Source organism: Lissotriton vulgaris, chromosome 11 (assembly GCF_964263255.1).
Source record: "Lissotriton vulgaris chromosome 11, aLisVul1.2, whole genome shotgun sequence".
Taxonomy (NCBI): Eukaryota; Metazoa; Chordata; class Amphibia; order Caudata; family Salamandridae; genus Lissotriton; species Lissotriton vulgaris.
The window spans coordinates 823,761,740-823,774,160 of record NC_141699.1 but is presented as its reverse complement, the minus strand read 5'-3'; the positions used below and the strand labels follow the sequence as shown (position 1 = coordinate 823,774,160).

Genomic DNA, 12,421 nt, shown 5'->3' with positions numbered 1-12,421 from the left:
GCTTACGCCAGTGTATGGATCCTCTGTCATTTTTTCGTGTGGTGTACAAAGTCATCTTGCCCAGAACCAGTTTACCAGACAAGCAATAAAATCGAGTTGTCAGTCCCGCTGGGGCGGCAAGAGGCAATCGCAGTTTGAGTGATCTATGCCAGTCGTCATGAAGGTTGCAGGCGAGGGGCTACAGCCGCTTGCAGTCATCATTCATCATATTGTTGCAATGATTGGCAATGTTGAAAGGGGAATATTATTTGAGAACATTAGGAGGGAAATGTCATGATTGGCAAGAGATTTCCGGGCTTGACCATTGTGGGGGCCCCTGTCCTCCTAGGGGATAGTCTGGAGGCTGAACGGGTCGAGAGGAATTCAATTAGTCAGGCATCTTAAAAAAGAAACAGCTGCTTAACATCATAGAGCCAAAGAGAATTCTTTGTGGTTGCCCCCAGGTGAGTTGTTCTTCGCATGGATAGGGTTCATCTATCAATCCATGGCAACAAATGGTCGGTGAAGAATTTGGTGGCATTTTATTTATGGCAACAGAATTTAGGGGGAGACTGGGTAAGTCCAGAAACCTTAATTATTCGGTCAGGCACCTCCATGGTCACATGAATCAGCTTCTTAGTACTCCATGGTTAAAACCGGGTTAAAAACGATCCCCCATGGGTGTAACAAGGGGGACACATTGCTCCATCAGGATGGAATCCATCCCTCAGACAGCGGCCACGTTCATTTGTGGTGAATCTTGTGGCGTTTGCGATTCGAACTTTGTCTCAACACTGATACACTGGTTTGGGGGGTGGGGGTCCTTGCCGGTCAGGGAACCACCCAGGCCTGTGGCGGAGTCATGTTTGGTCACAAAACAGGTGGACAACCTTGGCATCAGTAATTGAAGTCCAGGCGAATTCTGAATTAGGAAGCCGTTGGCTTAAAACCGGGGCTGGGCTGCCATGGAGCTGTAGGGAAAGGGTTGGGACTCCTGCAACAGCGATTGTCCCTAGCCTCTCATGGTATTCCATTACATGGCCACAGAGTATGTCAGGGGATGGCGTCTTCGCCAGGGGATCAATGTATGGCCGGGTTGCCCAGGCCCATCCCAAATGGTGCCAAAGGGGATCCCTTCTTGGGTTGGCTCTAGCATGGTATGTTGGGGGTCCAGTTTTTCATGCTGGCCCACACTCCCTCTTTTTTCAGGGGACAGGTGAGTTCGCCTTGTGATACGTATTTTGCGGTATGGGGACCACGGTCCCAAATCATTTGGAATAGTCAATTACATGGTGCCTGGGGTTGGCCAGCCATGACTCCTTTTGAGAATCTGTTGCTAGGAGATGACACGTATTAGTTCCTCTAATCAAAGGATTCTTGATGTAATTATTGTAAATTTCATGTGAAAATGTGGATATTTGAATCATTCTGTTGATATAAATGTCGTGTTTATGTTGATTGTAATAAATGCTGCCTGAGAATAGTATATTCTCTAACGCAGTGATGCTGTCTGCATGCCTCTGTCTCCCTTAACAGAATCCCCATTTTGGGGAGGGATGATTTGGGTAGGTTTCGGGCCGGTCCCCCACCTGCGAGGATTTGCTGAATGTAGCCAATTCGCTACTTTGGATGTCTGTATAGATGAATGAGAATCCATCTCTTAATTGCAGGATCATCTAGCATTGTTTGAAATGTAACCGAGAGTTTAGGAAATCTAGCACTAGATGGTATTTAGTGCTTAAGACTACTCCATACATTGAGCCCTACCTTGTACGCAACATTGGCCACTATGGTAGGGGCCTTGTTGTTTAAACAGATACTCTTCGCTCTTTGTTATGTGTTTCCTTGGGCCAGTATGCTATGAATTTTTAAATAAAATTGAATGTTTTGTATTCTAAAAGGTTTAAAGTGGAGACATCTTAAAAGCTATTTATCTGCTTTGAAATTTGTACGATTTTTAAATGCTGATGAATTATGCTGGGTCGTTAGCTCCTTTTAAAAAGTATTGCTCGTAGTCAGAATTCTAAGTTTGATTAATTGTTACACATGCCTGATGCTTTTTAAGGGAATTTAATGTGTCTGTTTTTGTATACATTTGTATAATTATCTGAGATATAAACGAATAAAGGTTTTATGATGATGAATGTAGAACCTTCCTTTCACAGTTGTCCAGGCGAGCTACTGTGCTTTTCTTTGATCAGAAAATGTTACCCTTTATTTTGGAATGTACTTGAAGCATGTATAACAAGTTGGTAGAGCTTCGTCAATGTCAATCACAGCTCTGGCAGTCTTCTGGCAGGAACGCAGAAGTCGGTTAAATGCATTTGAGCCTTGCACCTCTGATCCCCAATAAGTTTGTCGAGAAATCGTTTTATGAGCAGAGAAACTTAACTATTTTGTTGCCATGACTTAAAAAGCCTTAAAAAAAGGAGAAGATTTTGTCTGTTGCCACCCACGCACAGACATAGGGGGACACATGCATACATTCATGCAGAGAAAGCAAGTTACAGACTTCTTTATTCTCACAGACCAATAACCATACAGGTATCCAGTTACTGTGTCTACAGACAGACAGTCACCCGTGCACACAGGCTGTGCAAATACATACACCCATGCACACCTCTATGCTTGCAAAGGAGTGAGTCTTGTACTGCTGATGTCCATGTGGTGCCCGATCAGTGTGCCTGTTTGAGATGCTCTCAAGTTGCTTACGCTATATCGATTCTGTAATTCCAAAGCAAACCTGCATTAATTGGTGCATAATATTTATGTTATTGGGGGAAGTATGCACAGTGGCTGCCTGTGCTGAGCTGTTCAGTGTGTGCAAAGGAAGCTTGCACCTCTTTTTCTTTTTTTGGTCAATAATTGTTATTAGTTTTAAAAGAAGTATATAGAAAATTAGAGACAATCACAACGTGATACAAGCAATCAAAGAGGAATCACCAGATATCAAATAAAAAGATAAAAATGATTCTTTCATTCATTCAAAACAGTTCATACATATAATGTGAAAGAATTAAAAATTAAAAGATTGATATCTAGATATCAAAAATAGAGATCATAGAGGGATATATATAATTGAATTAGAGAAAGAGAAACAAGAGAAAAGAGCAAAAGAGAAAGCTAGAAGCAGGATGAAAGAGAGAAGAAGAAAGAGAAAAGAAAGAAAAGGTGGGTGGGGGGAGAAGGAAAGGAAAAGAAAAAGAAACAAGCATTTACAATGCAATGGTCTCGGCATTTTTAAAGGTAGAGCTATTGGCATTGCTCATGACTTTTTTTTTATCATAAATAAATGGCATTGTCATTTACATTGCCAATAGCTTAATCGTTAAATAAATGGCATTGTCATTTACAATGCCAATAGCTTAATCTCTCGCAAATGCATGACCTATTGCATTTACGCCCACACAGAGCCACACACACACAGAGCCACCCACAGTCATTCACACAGAGCCACTTACACAGAGCCACTCTCACACAGACAGTCACCCACACAAAGAGCCACCTACAAAAAAAGCTATCCACACAGAGCTACACACACACACAGAGCGCTACGCACTACACACACACACACACACACAGAGCGCTACACACACACAGAGCTCTACACACACACACACACACACAGAGCGCCACACAGGCAGAGCGCCACACACACACACAGAAAGAGCGCCACACAGACTACACACACACACACACACAGACCGAGCGCCACACACAGACTATGCTAACACATATCCTGCCTACTGTCCCAACCTCTCCATGCACTGTAAACCCTTTTAACCACTCTACACTCACCCCAAATCTTCTACACCACGAGAGAAAACCACTTCCAAACAATCACACATTGGACCGCACTGCTATAATCCTCCTACATTCAATTAATAAACCTGCTTATCACACAAATAAAAAAATCCTAAACTCTACATTAGCATTTAAAACTCGTACCACAGCTTGTGTTTATCGGTAGCATGAGACCCCGCCCCTTCTGAAGTCTCTCTTCTCAGCACCCCCACCACAACATCAGTTCACGCATATTTGCCACGCCGGGGTCACAAAAGGGAGGGAGAGCAGGGGCGAGACACATGATTGAAAGCAGAGGTCGGCTGCCCTGCCGGCTCTTTCCTGGCTCCGCCGAGGCAGGGAAGAGGCCGAATTCCAGCTTTTAATTGAAAGCAGGCCAGGGAGGGAGGGACCTCTCTGACGACGCCCCCGTCACCCCCTTCCAGTTCCAGGCAGCAGCAATAGAGTTTCAGGGAGGCTGGAAATGTATACATTGTCTTTCCATGCGAAGGAGAGAAGTGAGCTCATCAAACATTACAACCCCAACAGCACAATCTCACATTAAAACAAATTCAACTTCACATGAGATCACACCAAACCATAACATACCATAAAAGGTCTCAACATCAGACAGTTAACCAAAACAGGATTATGATTATGAAATATGATCACAATCTACATGAAACAGTACATCAAGGCATAACAAAACCCCACTACACTTCATCACATCGCCCGCAGTGCACACACCAAATAGGAACCATGTGCACAACTTATCAATACTTGCTCAACTCCTCACCAGTTAACAGACAAGATCACACTGTATCTAAACAACACGCAATGTGTAGCACACCCTTGTCGCAATGCACCACTCTAACAGAAATGAAAACCAGTCCCAACAATGAATAGTTCTCGTTGTCAAAGGCTACTGGAAGACTTACTACAATTTAGTTTAGAGGAACTTAATCACAAGAATCCTTAGATCAAAGCTTCCCATCCCATGCAGTTCAGTTACAGATAGAACCTGGCTGTTAGCTTGGAGTTGGGAACTTGATTTTGGAGAAGCAATCACCTGGATTCATTTGTGTCCACCAGGCAGAGAACATTTTCTCTGCTGCAGACCTCTTGATGCACTGCTGAGTGCAACTCTCTAGATTCCTTTTAGCAACCACTGCTATTTCAGGAGCAGAGCCACACAGAGTTCTGGCAATGGACCTCTCTAACCAACCTCACCGCTCGCTGTTTAATTAGAGAAACAAAAAGTGTCCGCCATTGTCGAAGCCGGTGTCCCGCGAGTGCTATATGGGGGGCAGCCGTTATTAAAGTGAAAGCGTACAAGGCACGCTGGAAATACAACAAGAAGTGACTGCCATAACCGAAGCGGGCATACGTGAGTGTTATTTGTATTGCTGATAAAGCACAGTGTGCTTTGCTCACCAGGACATAGCATGTGCATGAGTGGAGTATCGGGCTGTGCAAAAGTAAAGTAAGACACATGGCTTCTTGAAGAGAAAAACTATTGTAAAACGGAGATCTCACAAAATAAGGCTGTTCCTTGTGCCCTTCATTTTCCAGAAACACAACACCCTTAATTATCACCACATATTCCAAAGTCATCACAAGCAAGACATTTCTCACTTGATCACCTTGTATTTCCCATCCAGACCCACAAGTTCTTCGGGCCAAATACCATCAGGAAAAACCGCAACAATAAAAAAAACTCTAAACACGAAATCCGTGCTTAACTGAGGCCCAAGCAACCCACTGGAGAAGCTTTTACCAGGACAGTGGCTCGAGAAGGCACACTGAATGAAGTGTGCCCCAGGTACTGCTTTCTTGCCCCTCTTTGAAAATAGCGGCTGCAGCAAGAAAAGCCCCTCGGGCGGGCTGCCCTGGCATTGTGTCTGCACCGTCGCTCACACAGTTCTTACAGCAGGTGATTACCGTGCTGTACTAGTCGCTGTAGCAGTCTCTGCAACTTCTGCTCACGTAGTGGTGACATGCCCGCCCCAGACCACGGGAGAGCTGCTTCTGTTACAGCACATGCACATCGTGGGTCTGACCCACAGCGATGAAAGCGCTGCAGCCGTCCATAAAGCAAGGAGGAAGCATATATTTAAAGACAAAGCGTTTGGTCCATTTAGGGCGCTGGTGGCCATGGGGAGTGCAGGCTGTGCGAGCTGCAGGACGGGGTGTAGTGGGGCTGCTGCTTGTGCGCTCTGGCTCCCGCTCCGTATCTGTGATTCTGTGCGTGTCTTCTGTCTGGGCCGGGCTGCCTCCGCCTAACTCCCCGGACATTGCGAGCTCTGTTGCAGTAATGCAGCAGCATGGGCGAGGACTCGGCGACTTCTTGGTGCGGCGGTCGTCGCGAAATGGCATAAAGAAAAGCGTCGCCATTTTCAGATTCGGGGGCGTGTTCTGCTGTTCAAAAGAGGCGTGGAAAAAAGTGGAAAGAACAGCAAGGAACACGCCCCCGAATCTGAAAAAGACGGAGCCTATTTGGAGGGACGGCTCTCTCCTCCAATGGCTGGCCTCCGTTTAGGGAGCCAGCCAATAGAGGAGAGGCAAAAAGAGGAGGCGGGAGGAATAGCCATCTAAGCAACATAAGATCTCGGTACTTCCAGTTCTGCCTTCGGCAGACCGGATATTACCTCGACCTAAAAAGGAAGAAAGAAGAAGAAAGAAGGATCTCCTGTGGCACCACAAAAAGGAGGGAAAGACACTGCTCACATTCTCACGAAGACGTCACAAACGGATATTGCTCTACCAACCCCTTTGTAGCCAAATCCATATATTCATCTAGCGCTCTCCATACTTTATTGGAAATAGACGGGGAAAGATGAGCCTCATCAACTGAGTTATGAGCTCCACCTAAGAAGGACGTCCACGCCCACCAAGTATGATAGGAGACTGAGTTAAAAGATTTCCATTTTATAAGGATAATTTTAACCGCTATAGACAATAGGAGATCTAATAATCGTAAGTCTAGAGAATCTAGAGGTAAAGGAAGAGGCAAAACCCAAGGGCCCAAGAAAGTCATAATAAAGGAGAGCTGAAATTGAATTTTAAAAATTAGCTTTAGATGTTTATGGACCAAATCCCAAAAAGGCTGGAGTAGAGTACACTTGAAAAACATATGAGAAAAATTTGCTGTAGTCAAACCACAGCTCCTACATCGATCATCTTCCTTAAGACCAAGAGAATGCAAACGTGCCGTAGTCCAATGCAGAAGATTAAGAGAAAAAAATTTAGATTGGATCAAAGAAGGGGCAATTTTATTGCGAAGTGAAAGCTTCCCAATCAACTGCCAAGTATCTGAGGAAATATGTGTAGTGAGATCATTATCAAAATGATGTAACCATTTCTTTTGAGTAACTGTAATTAAGGAAGGAGGGTTAGAAGACAGACATTTATACATTCTGGAAGCAACATGGCCAGATCTAAGCCACAATTGTAATAGAGCTACAGTAGGAGAAACTGGGTCTAAACGCAGTTTAGTTAGAGCCACTTTATTTTTAAAAAAGTATAAAAATCTAAATTGGAAAGAGAAAATTGTTGCTGCAAAGACGAAAAAGGTAACAGATCCTTATTCGAATCATAAAGGTGGTTCACCAATGTAATGCCTTTAGTAGCTCAAAAAACCCTAATATTCGCTCTCGGACGTATATATAAGGACATAACCATATTAACCCCATGGCTGCTAGGCGTTTTCCCGTCCTGCGCTGGGGATTATTGTTTTACATTGTTTTATGACGAGCTGGCCTTGTCATCCGCGCACGGCAGGTAAGCGCCATGACGAGCCCAGCTCGTCATTAGCCTCGAAGGGGTTAACAAATGAATCACCCAGATTATGGGCATTTAGTACTGCATGCAAAAAAGGCCAGGAAACCTTGTCAAAAGCCTTTTCAGCGTCAAGGGCAAGAGCAGCAGCCGATAGAGCAGATAATTTTACTTTCCCAATAATGTGGCAAAAAGTATGAATATTATCCCTAGCTAATCTGCCCTTGACAAAGCCCGTCTGAGACGGGTGGATAAGTAATGGTATGAATGATTCCAAACGTTTGGTTAAGATTTTAGCAAAAATCTTTGCCTCCATATTAAGGAGGGATATAGGGCGAACATTTTTCGGGTCTGAATGATCCTTGCCATCCTTTGGTATCACCACTATAGTTGCGTCCGCAGCGGAACCTGAGACCACACCTGATGTTATGAAAGTATCAAACACAATTTTAAGACGAGGGACAACAGAAGTAAGAAAGGTTTTGTAAAACATGATGGGGAACCCATCAGGTCCCGGAGCTTTACCAGAACGTGTAGATTTGATTGCCTTAATAATTTCTTCATGAGTGAATGAACTTCCCAACTTCACCCCATCATCGTCCGAAACCGTCTGAATAGGAAGTGTCTTTAAAAATTGCTGACATTGTACAAAAGAAGATGGATTGACAAGAGTATACAATTTACTATAAAAATCTCGGAAAACCTCAGGTATCTCTTTAGTGTGAAATTTCTTTACACCAGAACTATCAGTAATACAGGATATCTGAAATGATCTAAGATTAGATTCCTGAAATGTCAAGGTCGCCGATAAAATCTTACCTGCACGGTTCTTTAGAATTAAACGTTTGGATTTCTGAGCTTGAACACCAATGTGCGCTCATCTAGTGACAATAGTATTGTAGGAATATTTCAAATTCTTAATAGATTGTAGTATTTGTTTATCTTTAGAGGTTCGGTAAAGAGATTCGTGTCTCTTAATATCGTCAGCTAAGTCAGTAAGCTGTTTCTTAATATCAGCATTTCTCTTTGCCACACATCTAATAATTTGTCCTCTCAGTGTACACTTAAAAGCATCCCACAAGACTATTGGAGAGCCAACCGAGCCCTCATTTTCAGAAAAATAATTCTCAATCCCTTCATTTAAAGCAGCAACCTGTGTCTGATCATGCAGAATCTCCGTGTTTAACCTCCAAGTACGAGACTCTTTCTTATCAGTGAGATTGAGGAGAGAAAAGGATATCGCAGCATGGTCAGAAACAAGAATAGAATGAATATAAGGAGACGACGAAACCTGTAAGAGGGCTGAATGAACTAAAAGATAGTCAATACGAGAGAAACTAGAATGAGGCGAAGAGAAAAAAGAAAAATCACTGCCAGTAGGGTTATGTAGACGCCACAAATCTTGAAGGTTTGCAGAGGCACACATATTGCACATCTGTGTGTGAGCCCTAGGGGGACAAAATTTAAAAGCAGATTGTCTGTCTAAAGTAGGATCCATAGGAAGATTAAAATCTCCACCGACAATTAAATTACCTTTATGAGGGACCTCAGATAACTTTTTGGTAATCGACCGCCAAAATGATGGATCATCACTATTTGGAGCATAAATATTCATGACATAAAGATCAAGAGAACCATTGGTAAAACAAGATAACAACCATCTTCCTTCCGAATCATGTTCTGCAGACACTACAGACAAACCAGAGTTTTTAGAGATTAATGTGACCACTCCATTCATTTGCCAGACGCATCAGAGCAAACCACATCAAGGACCCATTCCTTCCTCAATAAAAAGGCTTCCTTATAAGAAATTTTCGTTTCTTGTAGTAAAACTAAATTTGTAGAGAGATGTTTACAGTAATCTAGAATCTTAGCCCTTTTTACCGGGTGATTCAGACAACGGACATTAAGAGACAATATATTCAATCCAGGCATAAAGACAGCAGAACAGAAAGATCACTGAACAATGATAAGAAAGAGGGTAAAACAAAAAAAGAAATAAAAAAACGCCGAACCAGAAACATGAAAAACCCCACGAGTAAGGGGTGCCAACAAGAGATACAGAAAAAGAAAGAGATAGAGACAGGTTAGAAAAGAGAAATAGAAGAGGGAGAAGAGAGGAGGAAAAGAGAAAGAAACCCACTGGGGGAGGTCTGAAAGGGACCATGTCCTTACGAGGGGGAACATGGAGAAGGTGAACAGAGAGGGCAACAAGCAAAAAAGAGCTAAAAAGCCATCACCCCATATCTTAAATTGAAGTAAAAGGAAAAAGCAGAGAAACACATATGAAAGATGTAGAGGCACAGAAACTAATTATATCCAAAGAATATCCAATAAGAAGAGATAAAAGAGAAAAGTTTAAGCAAAAAATAGTTACTATCAACAGTATAAAAACCTACAGATTAAGAACATAGCTATATCATAATGGAAAACAGTAGAACTAAATACAAGAATAAAGAAAACAGTAAATGGTAATGAATAAAATTCAACAAATTGACCACATAAATCAAAAAGATATCAATTATATCTTACAAACTGTAGAGCAATGCCAAACCACAGTTGATAGCACAGACTAACCTAATAAACCACAGACTAAAAGATAAATACAAATCTTATAAGATAAATAAGAGATATAAGTTTATCAATTCAAACAGAAATACGGATTCATAGTCCAACAACTATAGGTCAATTATACTAGCAAAAAAACAATAGATTATACATTCCAATACATTTGTGAAAGGTTATGAAGCTAAGAATAAATATATCAATAAATAGCACTAAATATTAATAAATATAAATTCATCAATACATACTGAAAAAACAAAGAAATATTGATTCAAACCACACACAACAACAGGAATAAAAAACAACATAAAACGGAAGCAATTGAGACATATATGAGAATAGAAAAAAGAACAGACAGCTAGAGCCAGCAATGAGAAAAAGCAATACAAGTGGAGAAATAAAGATAACGCAAATCAAAGGTATGAAAAGAGATACGGGTTCAAAAAATAGGAGTATAGCATGATCCCCAAAGGGATCCATCCGATAAAAGCTACAAATCAAGAAGAAACACAAACATATAGATAACACAAAACGAAGCCTATACATGAAAATAGCGCAAAAGCAGTAGAATACCATCCGTACATAAGGATACATATAAAGACAAAAAAGAGAGAAATGAGAAGAAAAAAAAATGGACTTATAGAATAACAATAGACATCATGGAGAAAAGAAACAAAACCAGGACAGTAGCATATATCAAGACATCAAAGTCAAAAAGGTTGCAAAAATGAAACATTGCAGAAAGTACTCAAGAACCAGAGGGACCAGGAGATGGTGTCGAATCCATCTGAGATTCCATCTGATTATCCAGGAACGTGGAAAGATCTGAATGTTCATAAAACATCTGAGTGCGACCCTTAAAAGTGATACGGAATCGTGAGGGATCAGCAAAAGAGAATGGAATGTTCATATATATCATGTAGTCTTCTCCGTAGATTCTCTTCTTCTCTCATAGATTTCACTCAGCCACTTTTAGGAGGCGTTCCTGCGCAGGAACGCCTTCCCCCCTGCGCAGGAACGCCTCCTTATGGCGCAGGGCTTTACAACGTGACGCATCTCCTAGATGCGTCACGTTGTAAATAGGGCGCATTGTTTGCGCCGCAATTGCGTCAAATAAAGTGACGCAATTGCGGCGCAAGGGCATCATAAATCTGCCCCGTAGTGTTTACGGCATTGGGGACAACTATGAGATTGCAGAGTCTCTTGTGCTGCCTCGTAACATAGGTCGTCTTTTTTAGACTTTATTTAAAAGAAGAAAGAAGGCTCACTGGGATATGGTAGGAGTCTTGTCCCTCAGGAAAACTCAGAGCTGGTATGGTCTTAAAAAAGACCTGCACCAACAACAGCACCCAATTACTGAAAATAGGCAGTATATGACAAATCCTACAAAATGAAAGGCTGTGCTCTTATTACATCTTCTAACTTAGAGCAAGCATGAGATGGCATTTCTTGTGCAAGGCGGCTCTTCACAATCGTGCCAGGACACTGTGATGACAATCATAGGCTTTGCACTTAGGAATCATTGCTATCAAGTGTTTTAGTCTCATTGGAACAAGAGAGGCTCCCAAAAGGCATCAAGTTGTCCAAGAAAAGAGGAAGACTTGGGGCTCGTTGTGTGGATGAAATGGAGTCAGACAGTCACTTTAGTTATAAGGGAATACACCGAACCCACCTATGTATTATTTACATACAGCAGAATCTCTTCTGCCAAAGACACATCGAAAGCACACATTTTTTGGCTAGAAACACATTTTACGGCGCTTCTGGACATCCTGCCTAACTACCCTTGGACACACACAGTAGCACCCACAGGTGTAGCCAGCCTTCTTACCAGGGACTTGGCGTGAAGAAGATGTTGCAGTGATGCCAACCGTGTGCACCTCGTGCCCTGCCTTCCTGTCGCCATTGGCGCGAACCGAGAGGAACCAGTCAAACGCTAATGCCTGGACCTCGCCTGTGGCCTGCATGGCTTCCCCCGGGCAGTCGCTCAGGCGGTGCAAGTCAGGCTGTGCAGGGCACGGCTGTCGCAGCGGGCCTGCTCGCGCACTAAACAGGCAGCCCCTGCACTGCCCCCTCTCTTGAGCTGAAAGCCAAGCCTCCAACAGCAGTTTGGACACGCTGCCAGATCCCAGGTCTCCCTGCCGAAAGATGGGTGCAGGCGGGCGGCATCTCAGTTACAGAGATAAGCGAAGTCCCGGTGGGATTTCCTCTCAGGGGTCTTAAGGGCTTGGCACGGGAGCGCGGGGCGTGCTGGTGGCACACCTGTTCTGCGCTGCCGAGCGCTTAAACGGCTGCCCAGACCCGAGGAAGCATGCCA

The 12,421-nt window shown here is 42.9% G+C and overlaps 1 protein-coding gene across 1 annotated transcript in view; it reads right to left on the bottom strand.

Moving 5' to 3' along the window:
- LOC147683540 (uncharacterized) overlaps positions 1-12,109 on the bottom strand; it is a 250,716-nt gene extending 238,607 nt beyond the window's left edge. The window contains exon 1 of the mRNA XM_086943932.1: positions 11,936-12,109. Within this exon, the coding sequence (XP_086800058.1) occupies positions 11,936-12,071 (136 nt within the window). The 5' untranslated portion in view covers positions 12,072-12,109. The remainder of the gene's footprint in view (positions 1-11,935) is intronic.
- Positions 12,110-12,421: the final 312 nt, after the last annotated feature.